The sequence below is a fragment of the Furipterus horrens genome, unplaced genomic scaffold (assembly GCF_987537825.1).
Source record: "Furipterus horrens unplaced genomic scaffold, mFurHor1.1.pri manual_scaffold_2, whole genome shotgun sequence".
Lineage (NCBI taxonomy): Eukaryota > Metazoa > Chordata > Mammalia > Chiroptera > Furipteridae > Furipterus > Furipterus horrens.
Genome location: NW_028327172.1, coordinates 83,180,200 through 83,203,437, shown reverse-complemented (window position 1 = coordinate 83,203,437; position 23,238 = coordinate 83,180,200). Strand labels below are relative to the sequence as shown.

General features: G+C 48.0%; 1 protein-coding gene and 1 pseudogene across 1 annotated transcript in view; both read right to left on the bottom strand.

The window, feature by feature from the left end:
• Nucleotides 1-426: 426 nt before the first annotated feature.
• On the bottom strand, nt 427-878 carry LOC150018936 (ubiquitin-ribosomal protein eL40 fusion protein pseudogene; annotated as a pseudogene).
• Nucleotides 879-6,433: 5,555 nt separating this feature from the next.
• NCAM1 (neural cell adhesion molecule 1) overlaps nt 6,434-23,238 on the bottom strand; it is a 365,791-nt gene continuing 348,986 nt past the window's right edge. The window contains exons 16-20 of the mRNA XM_090265947.1: nt 21,686-21,863; nt 11,608-11,815; nt 10,469-10,585; nt 8,667-9,482; nt 6,434-7,207 (exon numbers count right to left, since the gene is read on the bottom strand). Of these exons, the coding sequence (XP_090122073.1) occupies nt 7,087-7,207; nt 8,667-9,482; nt 10,469-10,585; nt 11,608-11,815; nt 21,686-21,863 (1,440 nt within the window). The 3' untranslated portion in view covers nt 6,434-7,086. The remainder of the gene's footprint in view (nt 7,208-8,666; nt 9,483-10,468; nt 10,586-11,607; nt 11,816-21,685; nt 21,864-23,238) is intronic.

The following is a 23,238-nucleotide window of genomic DNA, read 5'->3' as shown; positions in this document are numbered from 1 at the left end:
CCAGACTGGAACTCTTGAACTTCAGCCTGTTCAAAATCTCCACTAGGGTGTTCACAGGTATCTCAGACTTAAATTGCCCAGAATCAAACTCTGCAACCACCAAATCTGCTTCCCCTTCCCTCCTTTCAGAAAGTAAATGGCAACTCCCAATTTGGACATCATCCTTCCTTGGTGCCTCTCTCACACCACATCCAATTCATTCTCCAATCTTGCTGGTTTTACCTTCATTAGAGAGGCAGAATCTGGCCATTGCCCTCTCTTCTCTGGAACCAGCTTGCTCCAAGCCCACCATCTTCTCCTCTCTACCCAACTGCTGCCTAACTGGCCTCCTTACTTCCTCTCCTGCCCTCCTGTGGTCTGTTCTCCAGCTACCATCCAGAGTGATTTTTTTTTTTTTTAACTTCTCCAGTCAACCAAAGGGAAAGTTTATTGAGACCTCAGGGCCACAGAGTTCAAACAGGAGGCTGCCCTGTGGGCTGAGGAGGTGGTGGAGGGGACTTCTTTAACCTTCTTGGAGCACAGGTTGTTGGTGTGGCCGCACTTCTTACCACCGTCAACAATGCAGGAAGATGGGTGGGTGTAACACTTGCAGCAGATCATCTTGTTGCAGTTGTACTTCTGGGCGAGCTGGTGGAATGAGGGCTAGGTGATGCCACCCTATAGATGAAGCACCAAGTGCAGGGTGGACCCTCCTTGGACATTGTAACCAAAGCGTGTGTCCATCCTCCAGCTGTTTGCCTGCAAAAATCAGATGCTGCTGGTCAGGTGGGATGCCCTCCTGGTCTTGGATTTTTAGCTTTGACATTTTCAGTGGTGTCACTGGGCTTGATCTTGAGGGTGACAGTCTTGCCAGTCAGGGTCTTCACAAAGATCCACATCTCTGCATCTGCTGGGGAGGCTGCTCAGTGGCCTCAGTGAAGAGAAGGCCAGAGTGATAATTCTAAAAATCAAGTCATGTCAGGCTTCTGCTTGAAATTTTCCCCTGGCTTTCCATCTCATTTGAAGAAAAGGCCAAAATTCTAATGATAGGCAACACACCCCATGTGATCTAGCTCATGAATACCTCTGACTCATCTTCCTCCTCTTATGTCTCTACCCCACCCCATCCCTTACTCTCTGCTCCAGCCACACTGGCCTCCTTGCTCTTCCTTAAACACAGCAAGCAAGTCCCCACCCCAGGACCTTTGCACCTGCTGTTCTTTCTGCCTGAGATATCATCATTCAGCTATTTGCATGGTTCAGTCTGTTACTTCTTTGAGGTCACTGCTTAAATGTCACCTTTTCAGAGAAGAGTACTCTGGTTTCCCACTAACCTGAATTTATTGCTATTTGGAACATTTCTCTCTCCCTGATTTAGCCATGATAAGTTAAATAGTGCTGTGGTAACAGATCCTAAGGTAAAGGGGCTTATAACAAAGCAATATCCAATGGTGTGCTGGAATCAGCTTTACTGGCTCGAGAGAGGCAGTTGTTAAATTTCCAGGGAATTTTTGAGCCACTTGTTAGGAACAGTCATTATTAAAAGTTAAATTACATAAATTTAGCATTAAAATTATATTCAAATGAAGGCAATAAATACTTGAAATGTATCACTTGTTATTTTACTGCATTTTACTACTTACGTATATGTTTGTTATTACTACGTATTTTTATTGTCTCTGTGCTTGAAGCTATTTATGTCTCTTTTATCTGGATGGTGGAAATACTATACAATGATGTATAGCTACTGTGCTTCTACACCTAACTTCTCGTCCTGTGACACATTGAAATCAGCCATACTGAGAATATTTACATACTATTGAAATCAGTAACTGCTACAAATAAGGATTTTATTTTTTTGTTGTGTGTTTGTCTAGACTTAGGAAAGTGATAAGGAAAATATTTATGATGCAGATTAAATTTTAAAATGTGCCATGACTGTAGTCATTACACTGTGAACAGCACACAAAGTTGAGGCAGTATTCTAGCATTCCAAAACTTATATATGACTCAGCAGAGGTTGCTCGTACCACCAATGAATGAAGTTCTGACACATACATCTTCACTGTTTCACTTTCATCTTATTAGTTAATATAATGGCTATATTAACCAACATCTGTGTTGGAGCTTCATTTATCAACTGTCACCATAAGTTGGTAAGATTTCAGTAAAAATGAATCAAAGCATTCTGTGAATTTCAATTAAATATATGGAATTTCAATATAGAGTATTTTATTATTTGTAAATTACATCTTTGTATCAATGAAGTTTATAATAAATACATGCAAACACACACACACACCCCATACATATGTACATCCCCCTTGGAGATCCGGCTGTTCAACATTTATCAGACCACCACTGGCTTTATCCCACACATACCCTCCATGTCCATCAGGAGTGCCCTGCTCACATCCCTCACTGTGGGCCCAGGTGATGGCACTCTGACCACCTGCCGCATTGCTGATTGCTGTGTCGGGGAAGAGAGTCATTGTAAGACACACTGGCTGTCAAAGGCTCTCCTAGAAGTGACATGTACTATGCTGCTCATATTCCATTGTCAAAGCAGGTCATGTGGCCATGCACCCCTAGTTTAAATGAACAAAGAAATGTAATCCTATCATGTGCCTGGAGGGAGAAAGAGTAAAATTGGGATATTGGTGAACAGGCCTTGTGACCATCACAACATAGCACTGAGGTGCTTAATTGTTTGCCCCACCCCCACACTTGAATGAGTGTTCCATGAGAGAGAGAATTGTTTTGTTTGCTGCTATATCCTGAGCACCTTGGAGATGCTCAATAAATACTGAGTGGATCTGAGAGGAGACCAGCCTGAAAGAGGAAGGCTCTGGAAGCAAGCTTTCATGGATTAATGAAGAAGGTTATCATTGAACGATTTCTCCAAATCTTGATAAGCAGTGTGTTTTTATCACCTCCTCCAGCCCCACCATGCACTGGAAATATGTGGCACAGGAAAGCATATATGTGAATATGACTCTGTCATTAATTAGAAAGGATCCTGGGGCCAGTGGAAGAACCAGGCCTGGAATGAATGCAGACACCACTGCAGGGGAAGGCTCCACTATCCAGGCCATGAGTAAGGTGAGGCCCATGGGACATAAAAAGGAGGTGTCACTCAGATTTGTGCAGGTGCAGGATTAGCCCTGAGAAGGGAGGGTCTCCTTATATTTTGGCCCCTAGGAGTCTCACTCACCTCACCCTAGTCCTGGCCTCGTGGCCAGGTCTTTTCCAGGAACTCCCGATATATAGTTTAATAGACAATTCTGACTCTATTCACTGTTTCTTCCCGAACACAGCTGGGCAGAAGCATGCATGAGAGAATTCTGAGGTGAGGCTCGTTTTTTTCACTCTGACTAGCTCAGAGTCTTTTGACTCCAGGGGGGCTCAGTCAAGGCTCTAAGTGCCAGGGGGTCATCTGTTCACATCCCTCACTCTGGGATACATGATAAGGAGAGGCATCACATATTCTGGAATAAGCCTCATGTGTCTGCCTCCATGTTAGACCTTGGAGCTCAGGAGCAGATTGTTATTACAATTGAGTTAGATGCTATCACCCACCTGGGTTGCCAATAGCACTTTGTTCAGCACCTACTATCTGCTAAGAAAGTGTTACTCTGGCCAAGACAGTACTACACGAGTATTCTGACAGAATGCTTCATTCCCTAACCAGTACCTCAAATCTATTAGCTTGATAGTTCAAAAGAGGAAACTGAGTTTCAGGGAGATTAAGTAATTCTTCCAAGGTCCAGGGAAAGGCAAAACCAGGATTTGCATGAAATCCTTTTGAATCCAATATCTGGTCTTTCTAAACAAACACTTCTTTGTCAACCTGAGAGAAAAATTAGAAACCATGACTCAGGCAACATGAAGTCAAGACACTGGGTTTAACTGACCTTATTTACAGGTCAAGAAAAAAATATTGCAGCAGGCATTTCCACATTTGATTCACATGACAGACTCTCACTGAATCGAAATAAATTCCAGTATGACCATAACAGCTGTTCTTTTCTTTCAATTTTTATTGAACACAAGTATTCTGACAGAATGCAAAGTCAAAATTCTCAGTTAGTACTCAGTATTTACACCAGTGAGAATGGAAACAAAGGTGGTCTCGATGTTTCACTTGGTAAAAAGTTTATAACAAGAGAGAAGGCCCCCGAAGTTGGGAATGCTGGGTAGGGATGTTAATGGAGGTCTGAAAACCACCATCCAGACAGACAGCCTAGAGTGAAAACCTGGGACTTGGAAGGCTCCATAAAAAAGTGTGAAAATAGAGTTCCACTTCAAAAGCTGCACTATGTACACTACGCCCATCAGTATGTGGAGACCCATGCGTGGCACTTGAGTGCCCCTCCAGCAGAACTTGCCCATGCTGGCATTTATGTGAATACATATGTATGAAACATACACATATAGACACATGGACATTGGAAACTGCAGAATTGATCCCCCTTTCAAAAAATAAAAAGAGAAAAACTATAAGCTTTTATCTCTTAACATAAAAGATAAGATAGAACATCTTGAAAATAAAGTGACTCCCTCTTTGATTTTAGAGAAAGCATTGCTCTGTTTTACTTTATTTTTTTAAGGAAAGGGAAGCTCACGCATGCAGAGATAAATCTATGTATAATGGGAGAGAGGCTGACCAAAAGGTGGGAAGAGTCTTGGGTTCCAGCTAATGGTGGAGCCAGGTTCTGGGTGGAGGGGGGCGGGGTCTGCTGTCCTGGGCCAGGTTATCTGAGGGTGGACCATACCTCTTTCTCTTCCTAATTATTAGAACAAAAATCAGTTTGTTTGCCAAACCACAACCGCTCTAAATGAAATGCACATCTCCATGAGGTATAGTGTGGGCTTGGCCCAGGTGTCAAAGCCATTAACATCACAAGATGAAGAACTGATATTCCTGACAACCTGGTGACAGGAAGAGACCCCGCTCCCTGCTGGATCCTCCCATCTGACACCCAGGAGCTCCCATTCTGCTGTGTGCTCTAAGAACTGTTTTCAAGGTACTTGTTCCTGAGGGCTTGTGCATTTGAACCCTAGATTTGTGCAAGCCCTAGAGTCAAAGGGGCTAGAGCAGTGTGGACTGGGATCCTCCATTTCCATCCCTAGGAGATGAGCAAATGCAAAATAACCCCACATTTAGCAAATGACAAGACCGCTATTTTTCACAGTTTGAAATTATAATCTAGCATATCGTAACCGATCAGACTGCAGAAGAGTCAGAAGCTTGGGGAGTGCGGCCCACAGACTGGACTCAGGGGCAGTCCTGCCACCCTCACCTCTTGCTGTTCGTACCTTCAGAAAGGAGCACATGCTGAGTCCTGATTTCTGTTTGCTTGGCGTCATCTTCATCATCATGATCATTTTTATTCATTTTTGTTGTTTAAAGGCTTCAGTTCCTTTTAAGAGTAATTTCTGTTTCCTGAATATTTTTTTCTGAACTATCTGCTATACCTTCCACAACCAAACTATGTTGAAGTTTTATTTCAATACTATGACAAAAACACGTTTCACACTAAAATATTCACGCATCCACAGTGCACAAGCTTGCAGTTCTAAAGTAGAATGAGGAAAAAAAGCAAAATTTCTATACAAAGGGCTGGCTTTTCCCTTCTCCCCCCTCCCGTCCCCCTTAGTTTCTGTATTTTTTTCCCCCACTTTGTTTCCAATCCAGGAAAGTTGTTTTATGACTCCAGACAGCAAGTCAGCTTTTTTCTCTTTTGTTTCTACAGACGCTGCCTAAGTGAACAGAAGGCTGATGTTACTTTACTTCAACAGATTTCCAAAAAAAGACACTAATTCCCTGAAGCACACATGCTCTTCCGCTCAAATCTAGATTCTGGGCTCAAAAGGAAATTGTATGTATATATTTTATTTGGCTTTCTATAAGAAGGGGATGTTTGGGGTAAAAATGTGTGTTCACCAAGACGAGCCCGAATTATACAGTCTTCTCTGCTTCATTCAACAAAGCCTAAGGAATCCTTCAAAAGTAAGGACAGGAAGTCTGGGAGCAGATCCTTTTTCACAGGTACAGGCAGGTGGTGGCTAATCAGAAAGTGTTCTAACCCCCGAGGAAACACAAAGAAAACCCCAAGAACCAAAAATCAAAACCATTCCGGAACAAGATGGATTTCCACCTGAGTTGGACTCAGGCAAAAATTTCAAATCAGAACAGGGGGAAGTGCCACTGTAAACAATCACGCTGTGTGAAGCTGTCCTGTGCTGAAGCAAGCCTGTGATGATCCTACCCACCTCTAGGCAGTACTTGTACCGTAAAAAAAAAAAAAAAAAGGGGGGGGGGGATGGGCAGCTATTTTACACAGACATTTAAACACAATTGAAGTTAAACATTTGTTAACTTGTAAACACTGGAAAGCAAAGTTGGCAGAAAGGAAAAAAAAGAACAAAAAAAAAAAAAAAAAAAAAGGAAAGAAGAAATCTGAATACTGCAAATTGAGATCTACCCCCAGAAGCTGCAATTTGGCATTTGGCCTACAAAACAGGAGTCTACGGGAACTGAATTCAGCTAGAAAGGGTGACACACTTTGCATACTGAACAAATACAAAGTGAAAAGAAATTATAACTTATTTGTGAGGTTTTACAGAGTTCAAACTTGACTGAAAGTATAAAAATAAACTTGGACTTTGTTCATTCGTTTCATCTTAGTGCCTGGAAGTATTTCTCTGAAACTGGTCTGTGCCAACTGGACAACACCAAGTGCGGTCTTCCTAAACCTAGATTTTTTTTTTTGTTTCTGAGCTTCCTAGATTCTTAATTTGGGGTCCTTTTGTTTGATTTTCAAATGGTTTCAGGGAACGGAGTGTCCTAGTTTGGCTGTGGGTTTAATCTTTTTGTCTCATTTTCTTACAAGTGAGTGCCCAACAAAGGAACCCTTTCTATAAACCTACAAAAAGGAGATCCCATGTTTATCTGTTTAGTTTTTTTTTTCTTAAAGGCAAAAGACACTAGAGCAATGAGATACGTGTGTGTGCGCGCGCACGTGTGTGTGTGATATTGGAAATGCTCTGGTGAAGCTGTTGTGTCACTTTTTATTTTGATCTTTGCTCGTCTCTCGTCACCCATCATGCTTTGCTCTCATTCTCCTTTGTCTGTGTGGCGTCATTGGGGACCGTCTTGACTTCGGCTGGCGCTGGCTTCGTTTCTGTCTCCTGGCACTCCGACTTTGCTTCTACGGGGCCCTTCCTGCAGAGAATTGGGAAAACATCACTGAGACCACAGTCTGGAGGAACTCACCCTCAGCCAGCTCCTCTGGAGGGGCTCCAGTTAGAGCAGTGGCCTCCAACCTTGGCTGCTCGTCAAAACCACCTGGGAGCTCTAAAAACCACTGATGCTGGATCCAGAATTGGTCTGGACTCAGTGACTTTTAAAAGCACTCAAGTGATTCTAATGTGCAGCTGAAGTTGAGAACCTCTGAATTAGAGGGATGAGACCTTTCCTGTTCCAGCCCAAATCTGAGGCCTGGGGCTAGATCTTTACTTGGGGTGGTGGAAGTGGGTAGCAGAAGCAGCCTTTCCTTGCCGTGATGGACTGCAGTAGCGGTAGCTTAGCCTGATATAAATAAGGTGTGCTGGGCTGGGCTCCCTAGCACTGTTTCCAGTGGGCCCTTCTGCAAACCACCTGCTCTTGCCCAACTCATTCCACCCCACCCTATCCTGTACTATTTCATGGTGATGCTTTTGTGGCATGCCTGGGCAGGGTAAGAAAATACTCTTTGTTCCTGGGAGTCTGGAGAGAGGCTAGAGTGGGCTGCCATGCTATGGGGGAAGTGAGTGGGGTCATGGGTCGAGTGGGCAGGGCTATGGGAGTCCTTTTCCTTCCTGACTGAGATCAGGGCTGCTGGTGGTGGTCCCTTTGTAACTCTTGGTGGCAGCACCACAGCTCACCTTGTATCAACCTCAGGAGCTTCTATACAAACCTAGGTCTGACTCTGCCTCAGTCTGTTCCAGGAGCCAGAGTTTGGTCTAAGTCCACACTGGGGCAGGCTCATACCCAAGCCACAGATAGTGCCACTGCATTTTGGCATCACACTTTTGAAAACTGTGAGCTTAAGGATCTTCCCTTGAACTTGAAGACCCAACAGTCATTTGCTACTTGGGAGCTCTGAGTCCTCCCAGCTACTTAAGGGCAGGAGGAGCAAGAGTAGGTGGGGGTGTGTGGGCATCTGGGTGGGAGTGTGCAGGAGCCTTCTGGACCGCATCCTCTCCCCGCACAGACCTGCCTTTCTGCCTCCTGCATAACAGAGCTCTTCTTGTGGGGACACAACCCAGCACTGGATAACACACCGACTGCTTATGGGCCTCGGGGTGGCCAATAAGGGCACTTTGGTCTCCTTAGCTTGCTTGCCAAATCATGCTCCTCAGTGGCCTGACTGCAAGGGTTCCCCAGGGAAGACAGACACCCCTGCTAGGATGATGAAGATAAAACATAATTAGCATGGCCTAATTAGTGAGCAGGAGGCTGCTTGCTGGGGCCTGCTGTGTGTGCCTGCTCTCTCTGCCTTAGCCCAGCCCTTTGTTTGACAGTTGCCTCAGAGAAGCCCTGGGTTAGGCTGAAGACACATCTAACAAGGAGGACACAGCACAGCACAAATGCACGCCACCATGGACACAACCCGAAGACAGCAGACAAAGAGAGGCCGTACTCGGTCTTTGCTGGTGCAGGCGGAACAGAGTTGTCTGCAGTGGAAGGAGCAAGCTCAGGGGCTTGTCCACTGGCCCCAGCGGTGGGAGCAGGAGAGCCCAGGGCTGCAAAAACATCCTTTGCAAGGTCAATATCTGGGGTCTTGAAGTTCCCTTCGTCCATTTTAAAGTCCTCGCCCTGGGCAGGGTTTGTGGTGCTGATGGAGGCAGCCTCGCTCTTCGGGCTAGTGGGGACTGTGGCTGCCTGACTTGGGCTCTTCACGGCGCCGGGCTGGGTGGGCTCAGCGTCTGGGCCTTTGGTGCTGGGAGCCTCCTGCTTGATCTGGGGGGCTTCTGTGGCAGGGACAGCTGCTGCTGCTAGGGGACTGGCTACCCCTGCTGAGGTGGGGGCTGGAGCAGGGGCTGGCTTGCTCACAGGAGGGGCCTTGGAGGCCTCCCCGACATTGGCAGGGCCACTTGGGCTGAGCACAGCCCCCTGGTTAGCCAGGACACTAGAAGACAAATTGTTGGCCGCAGGGGCCGAGGGTGGGGTATCGCTCAGGTCAACGAGGGGGGCCACCTTGGGGGCTGAAGCTGGGGATGGGGAGGAGGTGGTGACACCAGGCCCCTTGGAAGGGGTGGCCTGGCTGGCCGGTACAGAGTTTGAGTCAGGTGTGGCTGTGGCTGGGGGGGCAATACTGGAGGTCAGGGTGGTGGTTTCACTGGTGGGACTGTTCTGAGCAGTGGCAAAGGTTTCGGTGATAGTGTCAGAATTAGCGGTGACGGTGGTGACAGAAGGCAGCATGTCCTCAACAGTGGCTGTGGTGTCAGCAGGCAGCCTGTGGGGAGGACAGGAAGTAGAAGAGAATAGACATGAAGCTGAGACAAGACAGAGAGCAGGGGAAGGGCTGAAGCCAAGGAGGGGCCGTGGGCAAGGCATGTAGTTACGCACAGGCTGGACACAGGCCCACAGAGAAACGAGGACGTGAGAGGAAGCACACGCCCAGGCGGGCAGAAGAGGACACAGGAGACGACAGAGAACGTGGCAGTCGTCTGAAAGGGACCTGCTGGCCCTTCCTCCCTGATGACTCCCCCCACCTCTCTGCACAGGACTCCCTGACAGGGCCTTTCTGGTCCCTGCCTGCATCCTGACTCCACTCGACTCAAGGAGAGGCAGCTTCGGGCAGTTCAGCGGGCACCACTGCAGGCGTCCGAAGTCCCCAAGGACTCTGGCCCCGCTGCCCTGCTGGGCTCCACGGGCAGGAATGGGGAAAGCCAGGAGTAAGGCAGACGAGTGCTCCCAATGGCCCTTGAGAACCATGGGCTCCCAGCCACAAAGTTTGTGCTTCTGTTAAATGCCATTCGTTTCGAATCCAGAGTGCCCATGATATTCAGGCAGCCACTGCAACCACAGCCAGACATTGTTTCTGACCGGGTCTCTGAGGCTCCTGAGCACAGGAGAGCCAGAGCGCTTTACCAGGCCCTCAGGCTCCCTCAGCCTTCTGGGGAGAATGCAGAAAACCCTAGATTCTTGGAAATCCTAAACAGAATTTGCTAAGCTTCTTAAAGCTCAGTCTCCCTCAGTGAAGTTTCTCCCCCTTCAGCCATCTCCAGGATGTGTGTGTGGGAATAGGGTTTAGGGGTCCCGCTCAGGCAAGAAGCACCCACGCCTTCCCTAATAGAACCAAGAATGCCTTCCTTCTAGGGAGAGAGTAGGGTCTGGCCCACAGTGCTCGGCCAGGAGCGCTGGTGGGTGAGGAGCATGGGAGGTGCGGGTGGGTGGTGGTAGGTGGCTGCAGAGGCAGTAGCCCCTCCCACCACGTACTCAGGCTCTGTTAGTGGCGTGGTCTCGTTGGGCTCTGTGTGCTTCCCTCCATCATGGTTTGGGGTCCGCTCCTCCTCAGTTCGCACCTCCACGATGGGCTCCTTGGACTCATCTTTCCTGCAAAGAGAGTTCAGCTGGTTCAATCCCAGGGAGCTGGGGGAGGGGAAGGTGCCGGGAAAGCCAGCTATAGATCAGGCACCTAGGCCTGGCCCATGGTGGACAGGTGCAGCCTCCAGAGCCAGGCCCAAGTGCCTCACCCTGAGTCCCCACTCTTGCTATCTGTGTGAACTTGAGCATCTAATTTGCTTTCCCTTGTCTCTATTTTCTCATCTGTAAAATGGGGCAAATAACAGTACATATCTATCTCACCTAGCTGTTATGAACATTATCTGAGGCAATGAATATAAAGTGCTTAGCACAGTGCCTGGCACAGATAAATTCTGAAATAATTTGCATTTAATACATGCAAGCGTGTGCATGTTTATGCACCTATAAGTATATGTATATGTATATGTATAAGTATACATATATGTATATGAATATGTACATGCATACACTGTGCCTGGCACTTGGCGGTGCTAAACACCGATTCCCCTGCTCTGACCCTTCTCGTCTTGAACCAGCTCAGCCCAGTGACAGTCTACAAAGGCTCCTGCTAACTGGCTCAGGACCCATTTCTCCAAAGATTCTGGAGGGGACAGCATCTGGATTGTCAGCTCAGGAAGACAGGAATTTTTCTCTGTTTTGGTCACTGCTATACCCTACTGTCTGGGAACAGTGCCTTGCTCTTAGAAGCTTCTCAGTAAATATTTGTTGAGTGACTAATAAATGACTAAATGAATGACAGCAAGTAAGTGTGCCTCTCAAATGCTGACCCCTCCATTCAACCTCCCTCCCTTGGCTTAGGTCTGAAAATGCCCCCATTTTTACCTAGGTAGGGATTTTCAAACTCCCATGAAATTCTAATATAGTAGCTAGGATTGAGCCCAAGAGTCTACTCTTCAAACAGGGATCCCCCCTGAAGTCCAAGCTTTGAGAAGAATTTCTCTAATGCTTGTTTTCCCTTGGGGTTCCCAAGTTGGGCAACTACTGGGGTAGCACAGCTGCTGGGCCCCTGGCTGGGGCAGGTCTGCACTCACGAGAAGGCAGCTTTGCCCTCCTCCATGTCCTTGCCCTTGGCTCCAGGCCCGGCCTTTCCACACAGGTTGACAGCGATGCACATGAGCAGGCCACACTTGTTCAGGAAGTAGCAGGTGATGTCGACAACCACCAGGAGCAGGACAAAGATGACAATGAGGATGCCCACGATGGCCCCGGTGCTCAGGCCTGCGGTGGGACTGCCGTTGGCTTGAGTGGGAGGGAGAAAGAGTGATGGCTAGTGGTTAGCACACGGAGCTGAGATGCTGACCCCAGGCCCTGCAGAGCAGCAGTCCATGAGGGTAGGGTAGGGCCCACGGGATGAAGCTATGGCATTTGTGTTCGGAGTGGCGCCTTCCCTGGTGTCATAATGTTAAGACAACAGGGTCTCTTTATGTCTTCAAGAGGAAGGTATGGCAACTTCATCTCACAGACGAGGGGACACAAGTCAGGAGGAGAATGGGGACTGGGAGATGGGTGTCTATCTCTACTCTGAACTTGTGAGCCTCCCGCAGACCTACCCTTAGCTGTATTCCCATGAGCCCTGGGAGCAGGCAGGTAGGCAGTCCTCATTTCAAGCCTGGATGTGGCTCCTGGGAGTAGTCAGGGACAGGGTCCCAAATGGGGTGGCAGAGGGTTCCCTGGGCTTCCTTTGGGCTTGTGATGATGTCAGGCACAACAGGAGGCCCAATACACTACCCCACGTACTCCCCCCTCTTTAGGAACAGCTCCAGAGGACCCAGCATTGGGCCACAATGGCCTCATGGTTTGTCCTTTTGCACTGCACCCAGGAAGACAAAAGAAGCCATTTACTTTGGAGACATGGAGGCCTCCCCAGTCCTTGTGGGTCAGGTGAAGAGTCTGGGAATACTCACCATCTGGGAGCTCAGCATGTTTGGATCAGACTTCAGGAAAACCAGCAGACTCACCCAATGATGCCCACACACATGGACGGGCTTGCTCACACTCAGGACAAATGCCCACCATAGACAGACACACATTCTCACATTCGAGCAGCTCCCAGTGGCTAGGCTCACTGTGAGTAACTAAACCTCTCTGTCCTACTCCCTTGGTATCCACTTAAAATCCTCCAGGACCCTGGGCTATTGATGGTATCAGAGAAGGACCCCAGACTCAGCTCCCTTGGGCCACCCCCCATGACTGACACTATTTGCTTTAGGCAGACCCGCTGACTGCCAGGTGTCTCCCACCAGTGTGTAGGAGGCAAGCGCTCAGCTCCAGGCAGAACCCATGCAGAGCTCTGCCTCTAAGACCATGTGGACACAGTGATCCCACACTGGAATGAGGGCCTTTTGCTTTATTTTTCTTCTTCTTCTGGGAGAAGAAAATTCCAGAACTAGCAGCTCCACCCCACCACCAGACCTTGTCTGAAGCTTCTGGTGTCCTCAGGATCCACTGGGATCACCCAGGTTTGTTGACAGGCCTCATCGCCATACCGGGGTCTCACTCTGCCTTTGCTGAGCACCAGGCCAGGCCCTGTGGCCTGCCATCACATACATATCAGATAATGGAACATGTAACCCAAGGTAACAGATGTCACAGATAGGCCACCCATTGTTCTTTTTATCATGCAGCATGTGTCCCTGGGGTGGGGACTCCTCTGTCTGTTCTAGGGGTCTCTGCTCAGGCCCTGCAACCAGCAGCAGTCCCACTCCACTGCTCCTTGTTTCAAGTTTCACTTCATGGTATGGGTGACCAGTGTAGCATGACAGAGATGAGCACTCACTCTACCCAAGGCACAGCTGGGACTCAGCTGGAGGAGACCCTCAGGCTCTCAAACATGTCTGGCCCCTTTGGGACCTTAGTTTTGCTTCCCGGCCTTTCCTCCTCCAGGCTGTCTCTGGTCCCTTCTAAACCTGCACTGAAAACCCCAGTCTGTCCCCCAGGAAGGCCCTGAGGCTGGCAAAGGGCTCTGTGCTCCAAGGGACCCAGCCCTGGCTAGCCTGTCTCTGAGCTCTGGCAGGAGGAAACTGGCCACTTGTCCCTGTGGTCAGCTAGAGCAGTTCTTTTCCCTAGTAGCTCACTAAACCAGAACAAAGCTATCCACTTTATCTCCCTAAGTCCTCACACATTTTGCCCCAAAAGGCCAAGAAATGTAAGCCTTCCTGATCTGCAGAATCCCTGAATAGGGAAGAAGTTATCAGCCTTGGGCTTTCTCTCCATCCCCTGACACCAGTCTCCAGACACTGCAGTCTCCTGACATCAGTACCCAATAGGCATTGAGTGCCTACTTTGAAGAAGGAATCCATAGTACTCTGTGTGTGTGTCTTTGTGTGGGGAGGGGGTGGGGTAATGTATTTTTGGACTCAATGACATACTCTACATTCTGAGGTTTATATATATGCATGGTTTAGGGGACTAATATCTCTAAAGAGGAAAAAACTACTGGAAAGCTGCTCTCCGTGTGTGAGAGAGAGCCAGAAGAAGTATCAAGTTTGTGCTCTGGGCTCAGCAGACTCAGTGGGAGGGCTGCACTGTTTCTGATGGCCAACACCAGCTGCACATTCACGGGGAGTGCCAGGAGGGTGACTCAAACTGTGGCATGAAGCAAAAAGTAGGGCAGTGGTCTCCCCTTTCATTTGAAGTAATATCTGTTCTCCTGGCCTAAAGGCCCTACTCGTACTGTAGACTCTCCCCCTCTTTCCACCATTGTAATTCTTGGCACCGACCTACCCCCTCTCTGTGCTTCAGCTGGCTGAGCCTTTACTTTACCTGCTGAACATACCCTGCTGTTCCTACTTCAGGGCCTGCTGATCCCTAACCTGGAATATTCCATCCCTGTCATCTCCTGGGTGGCTCTTTGTCCTACAAACCTCAGCTCAAATGTCACCCCATCCCCATCTCTTATCTACTCAGGCACTTCTACCCTAAATCTGCCACATTACCTGTTTTATTCTCTTTTTACCTCTATTTACCATTTTCTGTTCATTTACATGTGCCCTCTAGAATGTCCTAGTGGGTACCCTGTCTGTCTGATGGTTCCCCAGCAACTAGGAATACCCAACTTTTAGGAAATGTTCAAAGAACATTTTTAAATGAAAGGGTGTTTACCCAAGAGAGGAGAATGCTGTCTCCACATATTTATAGATGTGTTGTCACAAGGAAGAATAGTCCTATTTGGCTTCACCAGTGGATGGAAACTGTGGGTTGGGGGCAGATTTCAGCTCCACATGAGAAAGAATGAGCAAATAGATGTACTCGAGCATAGTGTGACCTGCCTAGGCAGGTGAGCTCCCTGCTGCTGGAGGCATTCAAGCAGAGGCTGAGCACCCCTTGGAAGGCAGATTGCAATGCTCTGGACGAGGCTCCTGCATTGAGCAGTGCTCAGGATACAGAATGTCTTCAAGTCCTCTTCAACCATAAGGGCCTGACATTGCACTTTAATGTCCTGTAGTACATGGTATAGAGTCCCCCATGTCAGCTCCCCCAGAGTGTAGACTGAAGACTTCTCCCTGGAGGACTAAAACGTTCAGTAGGTCCCACCTTTTTCCATTGATTCTTGTGAGTTATTTTTATATGAAAAATAAACCTCAGTATAATGGTTTTCCATCTACAATAGAACTCCCACATGCTTTGTTAAAAATTTAGATTCTGGGGCTCCTCAATTCCATAAGTCAGACTATCTGGGCATGAGGCTCATAAATCAGGATTTGGTGGAGCACTCAGGTGATCCTTATGCATCTGAGAGTTGGAGGACCACTGTTTTCAGCTCTTCTGTCCCTGTATTACAATGAGTAGCAGCTGTTCCTATGACTCGCCACCCAAGGATAAACTGTGGAGTTCCACCGGGTGTATCGACCTAACTGATGCACTAAATGAATGAAGAGAAAACAAAGACTATCCCCAAAGAAAGAGGAACCACCCCAGTTCACCATTCAGAGCCAAGACTTCTAGAGGAAGTTAGGTGCTCCTCAAATGGAGAAAGAATGTGTGTAGCCTTTGTAAAAAGAAGCATAAACAGGGGAACAGCAGGATACAGATGAAAAGGTAGTCAAGTCAAACCCACATTCCCACATTCCCACATTCACTAGCTTTTGGTGGCTGTTACAGAATTGTTTAGTGCAGGTAAACTAGAAGGACAAAGGTCATCTCCTGCACCGTAACATTTTACAAAAGTAAAAGGACAAAATCTCCTGGGGCCTATCTTTGGGTGCTCTTCCTCCTGACATCCCTTGACAAACTTGCTCATACACCTGTACGCAAACAGTGCTTCTTAACAGCAGTTCCTTCATAACCTCTGGGATTAGAGCTGACCAGAACAGCGAGGGTCTGAAGCCAGGACTGTCCACCTCCTGTTGTTTCTGGTGTGGGAGAAGTTGGCACCTGATTGGGAACTTCCTTGCCCCAAGACTAAGACCTACATATGCCTACTGTGTTCACGGCCTCAAAATGAGAACATGGATCTCACATTTACAGATGCCCGGTGGTCCTGAGTCATGGTGCCAAGGGATCTTGGCACAGCAGAAGTGCCCCCTCCAGCCCATGACTCTCAGAACTGTTGAGCTGGGGTTCTGGTTTACTCATAAACCTCTGACACGTCTGCTCGCTCAGGCCAGGAATCTGCTAACCAGAAAGCTGGCCTTGGGGGCTTCTGGGTAGTGCCAGCTAAGTGTGATTATAAACAGAGCAGGGCTTGCGAATGAGAAGTTTCTCTCGAATTCTCTCTATCACAAGGTCACTGTGTGCAGCCTCTATTATGGAGTTTTAAAGAGACCTGCTCATCAGGAGACTTTGCTACAGAGCTGTTGTGTATCTGGTGGCCTAGAGTGTGCCCCTGACCCCAAAGTGACCACCTCCTGGTTCTGCAAAGGCACTTTCCCTTTCCCCTGCCTGCTGGGGACTAGAAAGCCCAAAGAGGCAGTGACCCACAACAGCTCCTAGGATAGCTGAGAAAAACATGTTGCTCCTTATTAGGAAAGGAAAGCATTTACTTTGCCAGAACTCCACTTAGCAGGCTTCAAGTTTGGGGTACAATTTAAATGGCTTTCTTGGGTAATCAGACTTGTGCAGGTAAATGTGAGGTGGAAGGAAAGGACTTTTGACATTTTGTAGGACACACAATTATCAAATAAAATCAAAACACACTGGAGAGTTCACATGAACTGTTATTTCTTTTAATAATGCAAAGGTGTAAACTTCATAAAGGCCTCGCTGATTATCTATCTGCACAACAATGTTAGCATTCTTATTAGTAGAAAAACATGATCCAAACCCACCATATAAATATTCCCAAAATGAGCAGAGACACCCTGTGGCGCGTGGTAGCTGGGCAGCAGAGGATACAGGGGCAGCGGCAGGGCGGACAGGCAGCGAGTTACTCACTCCTGTGCGGCTCCCTCAGGGTTGCGACCTTAGGGATTCCTGGCAGGGCTGGGGCCGCAGCCATGACAAAGAACTCAGTGTCCATTGAGAGTGCGTGTGACCTCACGCTGTCTCTGGAAGGGCATCTCAGTACAAACACTGGGCCTGTATGAATGAGGTCACGGCGATGGACACTAAAGTTGCTCCAGTTGAGGCCTGCCTGGTCTGGATGTACTGAGGGGACAGGGCTATGTCAGGCCTCCCTCCTCACTTCGGGCAAGATCTCCAAAGAGTCCCTTCAAAAACACTGATGCTGCCCCTCACCTGTGGGTGCGCCTGGGATGTGAGTGGGGCAAACCCCTGAGGTGGGTGCTCCTGGATGAGTTCTGCCCAAGATGACATCAAGAGCATGCTGGGAGCCAGGACGACAGTGACAGGTCACCTGCATGAGGACCGATCTCTCCCTCCCTTCCCCTCCCTCCAGCTCTTGCTAACGGACATGGGATTCCCACTGCAGGTCTGGAGGCACCACCTGCCTCTGTTCAGTGCTCTGCCTCAGGCCTAGGAACCTTGCTGCTTCTGCAGCCTGGTATGGGGAGGCAGAGTCCAGAGCAAAAAGGACCAAGCTGGGGCTGGAAGCAACTGAGGCAGCCAAGGCGGAACAGAGGCACTGCCCTGCCTGAGCTGCTGGGCAGCATTTGGCCTCTGTTGTCTGCACTTGAGCCTCTAAACTGTGAGCGCAAGGGACACAGGCAGCTCTACCCCCAAAACCATGGGATCACTTAGATTCCCAAAGGGAAAGGCTCATCTTTGAACATTAAGAAATAGCAACAGAACTAAAAATTAAAGAGACCAAAAAGAACAAAAATCAGGCTTCTGTGGAGATGCTCAGAGATGAAATATGTAGAATGATATCTGACCATAATGGAGGGAGGGTTTTTTTTATTCAGTAGATGTTCCATCCCCAAGCACACACGGATGCCACTAAGCAGACTCACCCTGAGTCTCTGTGGGGGACTATTGCAAACACCCCTCACTTCCTCTCTTGGACATGTGGGGAGGCATACTCCCCAACAGCAGAGGAACAGCTGGCTTTCACTATCTTTAAAATGTCACTAAAGCCACTGACAAACAGGGGGTTTGGTGCATTCCGAAAACATGACAGCTGATTGGGTCCCAGTTTACTAACAGTCTAGGGTAGGCAGTCTGGGAGTGGCCTGTCCGTCCCTTTCCACCCTGGGAGCATGTGTGGGGAGGGTGCACGGCTCGAGTCTGGCTCACAGTGGATGTTTCCAACCTGGGGGACAGACCTACGCGATAGTGTGGGCCACTGTTGAACCCCAGTCCCCAAGACATGAGGCTCTGTGCTGATCTGCAGCTGTGCAGCAGCTACCGCCACATCTGGGAGATACATACCTCACAAAGCTGACAGGTGTTGGCACATTAAAGGGTGGCCCTGTTCACAGAGCCAGCACAGGGTACTGGTTATAGTACCAGGACCAGAGTGCCTCCCAGAATGTTTGATCAGCCCCAGTAAATATGCATCAAATCTAATTTCTCCTGCTGCATGGGCAACTGGGTGACTTAATTTGCCATCATGTCATCAAAATGCTCACAGTCGTCTGGCTCCCTTACCCTGGGTACTGAAATGCAAGCAAAGGCAACTACGTATTGAGAGGCAAAGGAGGAGCATGGGGTTAGAATGGGGGGGCACGTGAGGATTTTAACAAGCTTATGCAAGCTTTAGGGGTACTCAGAAATCTTCTGCTACATCATTTTCAGGTAAGAACAAAAAATACAATAAGTAGCAGATATTCAAAAATGTCTCTCTGTAAATATGCCATAATGCTTTTAAAATACTGTTTAAAGAAAAGAGCTCCCAAATATTTTGTACTGCCACTAAAAGTGTTGGGGGCAGGGGACTCCTTACGAAGTGGCACAAAAATATACGTAAATGGTAAAACGTCTGGAGGTCCGGCTTTCTCCAATTGCCAAACCTTCCTCTTCCACGTAGAGTGTGAGGTGCTGTAGCGATTCTTCCAAAGGGGATATTGATCATTTTCATAGGAACTGGGCTTTTAAGCAAATTTAATTTTTTGTGTTCTTAGGTTCCTAACAGAGCAATAGAAGAGTCACTGCAGAGAAAAGCAATGAGACAAAGGTGTAGGACGCAGAGGAGCCTCCCAAAGTCGCTGCAGGTGTCAAGCAATGGGTCCCCAAAGAGAATGTGGTTGTTTAAAAACAAAGGTGGCAGTGGGGATGTCCCAGTGACGTCCAAGGTGATATGTGTGACGACAGATGCAGGACGGGGACGGGGAGAAAAGAGAAGGTAGAGACAGAAAGAGAGAAAAAAAAATAGATAAAAAGAAAAAAATTAGGTCAAATACAGAAAATGCAAGAATCAAAGGTTAATTCAACTTAGTAAATTAAACTGACAAAGATTAGAGAAGAGTTCAGTGCAGTGTTATTACCATCAGGCCAATTCGAAGCTCAGCAAGGCCAGAAGCAGCACAGCAGGGTGAATTTAGGGGTTAGGGGTCAGCGAGCAAGTGGAACTAAAGTGAGAGAACAGATGCCTCCATAGTAAAATACAAGAGTTTGATTAGGAGAGTGTTGCACTTTGACTAAGGTGAGGTCTTCAGATGCAGTCAGTGAGCCTACCCACAGCCTTCTAGTCACTAGAGTGTCTACACATAGGGGCAGAGATGCATTTGATCACTGCAGCATGTGTAGCAAACTGTGCATAAGGAAGGGGTTTACCTTTTCAACCATAAATTGAACTCTTCTTCCTGTTGAATGATTCCCTACTCACAGTGCTGTTAAAGAGAATCTAGTTCTGCGCCCCTCGCCTTCTATGACCTGGCTGACCGCAGAATTCCACCATGAATGTATGTCTTATAAAATTCGGGGGTTTTGTCTCAGGTCCAAATGCAATGGCTAGGTAAGACCAACCTAAGTGCAGAGCCACCTCCTCTTAGACCTGTGCAAGAGAGTCCCCTAGTGTGGTAAGCAGTGCCTCCAACTCTCTCTGGATTAATGGGACTCCTGGATAATTAACAAGAAGGACGGTGACATTTCCAGCAAGCAGGACTCTGGAGGACAAGGTCTTCCCATAAATTCTGCATCTGACACAGACTCCCCCAACTTCTCCAACCCCAGCATGTGAACACAGCAGGCCCAGGCCACCTGCCCAATGGGGTCTCACCCCTGGAAACAAACGCCATCGGGAATCTGTCTCGCTGCAAAGGGGTTATTCAAGCCTCTTACTCCCCCTGCTCCTCAATGTCCCCTAAAGTCCGAGGAGATCTGGACACTCACACCATACTGTGGATTTCCAGGAAAAAAACTGACCAAAGTAGGCCAAGAAAGAAGGGGCAGAGGCTGGCAGGCCCACCTCCATCCAGGCATTATGTTAAGCTGTTGTGAGAGCATTTCTGCAGCCAAACCCGCTGCCTTGCCTTCGACATTGAACATCTGAGCCATGCCTGCAGAGACATGCTCACCCTGCATGTGCTAAGGCTCTCCCCGACCATGCAGAGGGCAGGACCAATCGACGCTCTGATCTGTGGCTTCAGACCCACCTGCCAACTTCTGGAGGCCCCACACGTTCGTCTGACACACACATTCATGCATGGCCAACCACTGGGAACCACACACTGATCTCATTTATTGCTGCTTGAATAACCCACTTTCATACAGAGAGCCCTGTTGTAGGCAGCCCACATCCTTTCTGGCCTCTCTTCCATTGAGAAGGACAATTGTGACGGCTGAGCTGAGATCCCAGAGAAGCACTATAACAGGACAGGCAGATAGGGGCCAGACCTAGACCACCGGGAAATCAGAACCTCTTCCTACCACACTTGAACATGGCAGAGGTTACAGGTCCCCTCCGACAGGCTGCAGCTATATGTTCTATGCCCACCTCTCCTGCCTGTGGAGGGGATTTGGCTTGTCTAAAAAAGCAGAATGTGATGTTGGAGAGCTCTGTGTGCTCTGAGGGATTTGGTCAATGAGGAGACTGGCCATCAGTGGCAAGGTAGCTGGGCCAGAAAGCAGAACTCTCACTTTATTCTCGCACTTGAATTGGTCCTGCATTCCTGGAGACAGACCTGCTTCTCCTAGGAGAACTGCTCCCATCATGATCTCTAGCAGACTGAATTGACTTTAAGGGATGGGATTTTCCATTATCTACTTTCTCCACTTGCTGTTTCAAGTGGTTCAATTTAACTTTTGTTTCAATTGAAGAGATCCTAGGCAGGTAGAATTTTTAACTAACTAGGCACCATGTCTTCTTTCTCTTGGGGTCCCCAAAGAGAAGAGATTTGGACCATGGCTGTGCAGGTAAGCAAGCATCAGATAGAAAGCACCCAGGAACAGTTATGTGATCCTCATATGAAATGTTAAATGGCAGATAAGGTCTCAAAAAGGAACCTTATTTAACAAGCTCCCAAGGTGTGGCTGGAGCTGGCATTTTTCCCATCTGAGGGGTCCCAAGGACTGGCTTAGCATCAGTCCTTCAAGGCCAAGTGACACAGGACCTTTGCCCGGGATGCTTGGCCAAGCCTTCCTGCAAGTCCAGTACATCTCAACCCACTGCACAGATAAGTACAAAGCAAAACTAAGCTTTGCATGGGCAACCGGTCATGAGGATGGCTGTAAGCAAGCAAGTTTTCAGGGGTTGTTCAGGCACATTAGGAGGTGCAGCACTTGTGCATTAATTCAAAGCGGGAAACTCACAGAAAGCAGAGGCCCTCATACCTGGGATGGCGGTCGGCTGGGCCGAGGTCCTGAACACAAAATGAGCAGCCTTGGACTTTCCTTGCTGGTTCTCAGCCACCACGTAGACCTCATACTCAGCATTCCAGTCCAGGGACTTGAGCATGACGTGGTCACTGCCAGATGGGAGCCTGATCTCTGGTTTCCATTCAGAGGAGAGCTAGGGGAATATGGTGGGAAGAACACAAGACACAAGGAAGCTTTAGATGAAAATGCTGGTAGCCAACAGGAAGAACCTAAGGGAGTCAATAACTATTGGCACAAAATAATAAACAAAAGGGAATAGGAATTAGAATAAACAAAAGGAACAGTAATTTAATTCCAGATAGATCACTGCTCTGGGGCCACATGCACTAAAAAACCCTAAGGATTATACAGGTCAGGGGGTCAACCTTACATGTTTGCAAATACAAACAGTGGCAGATCTCAGTGTGACAAGGGGCCAACCCTTTAATGCCTCATCACCTTCAGGGAACGCAGGGACCCAAGCACTATCCTTGCCCATCCCCCCAAGCTATACTCTGGAATGTTGGGCACATATGCATAAGTAAGTCCTAGAAAAGCAATAAAGCAAACATGTTGCTTGTTTGATTTCAGAATGCTGCTTACACTCAGGTGTGTGCCTCACTTCTCTGACACAGAAACACTGAATAGATTCCAGTTTATTAAAAATAAAAACTACCATTTATTGAGCACCTATTATGTGCCAGGCACTATACTAAAGGCTTTCCACACATTTTCTCATTATATCCCAAAAACAAGCCTGCAAGGGTTTTGCCAGACCCCTACTGATGGGAGGCAGTCTTGGTTGGGACGAAGTGCATGTGGCCCCAAAGCAGTGATCCGTCCTTTTCATAGTGGGGAGCTCAACAAACGTTGTTGAACTGAATTAGATTTTTCTATTCCATGCAGTGTAATTAGTCTCTACAACTGCAGCTGGAGGCATCTCAGGTGTAAATTTTGCTGTCAAGTCCAACATTGGGGCACTCAGAGTGTCCACAAGGAAAGGGCATTCAGCTTAGCAGAGAACTACACAGGGCAAAAGTTGCAGCTGGAATTACAGGTGCATGCCCCTTTTTCTCATCAATACTCTTTCCAGTTTTACCGCATACATTCACCAATGAGTGTGTTCTGAGAGGGAGTTTATCAAGCCACTGGTAGGTGACCACCTCCTAACACAACAGTATGGAAGGAGGTTGGCAGGATTCCTGAGAAGTCTTCAGATGGTTTCACAATCGCTTACCCAGCCCACCTCTTCACAGTCTTTGGGGAGGTGTAGGCTAGGCACACACAGAGTTTTGATAAATGTTTTCTAAATGACAAGCTTCTCCTCGGAAGAGCAGAACATGCCATCAGTGTTGTCTGGAAGGTGGTGTAGCTCATGGCTGAGGCTGGAGAAGAGTTATCTTATAGCAAAGCCTTCTTTCCAGACAAAATGATTTGTATCCAACAAAGACCCAAATACCTGCCTTTAGGAAGGTGACATGGCCATGGACTACCGTGGCAATATGGTAGAGGGGAATGCTCGCTTTTTT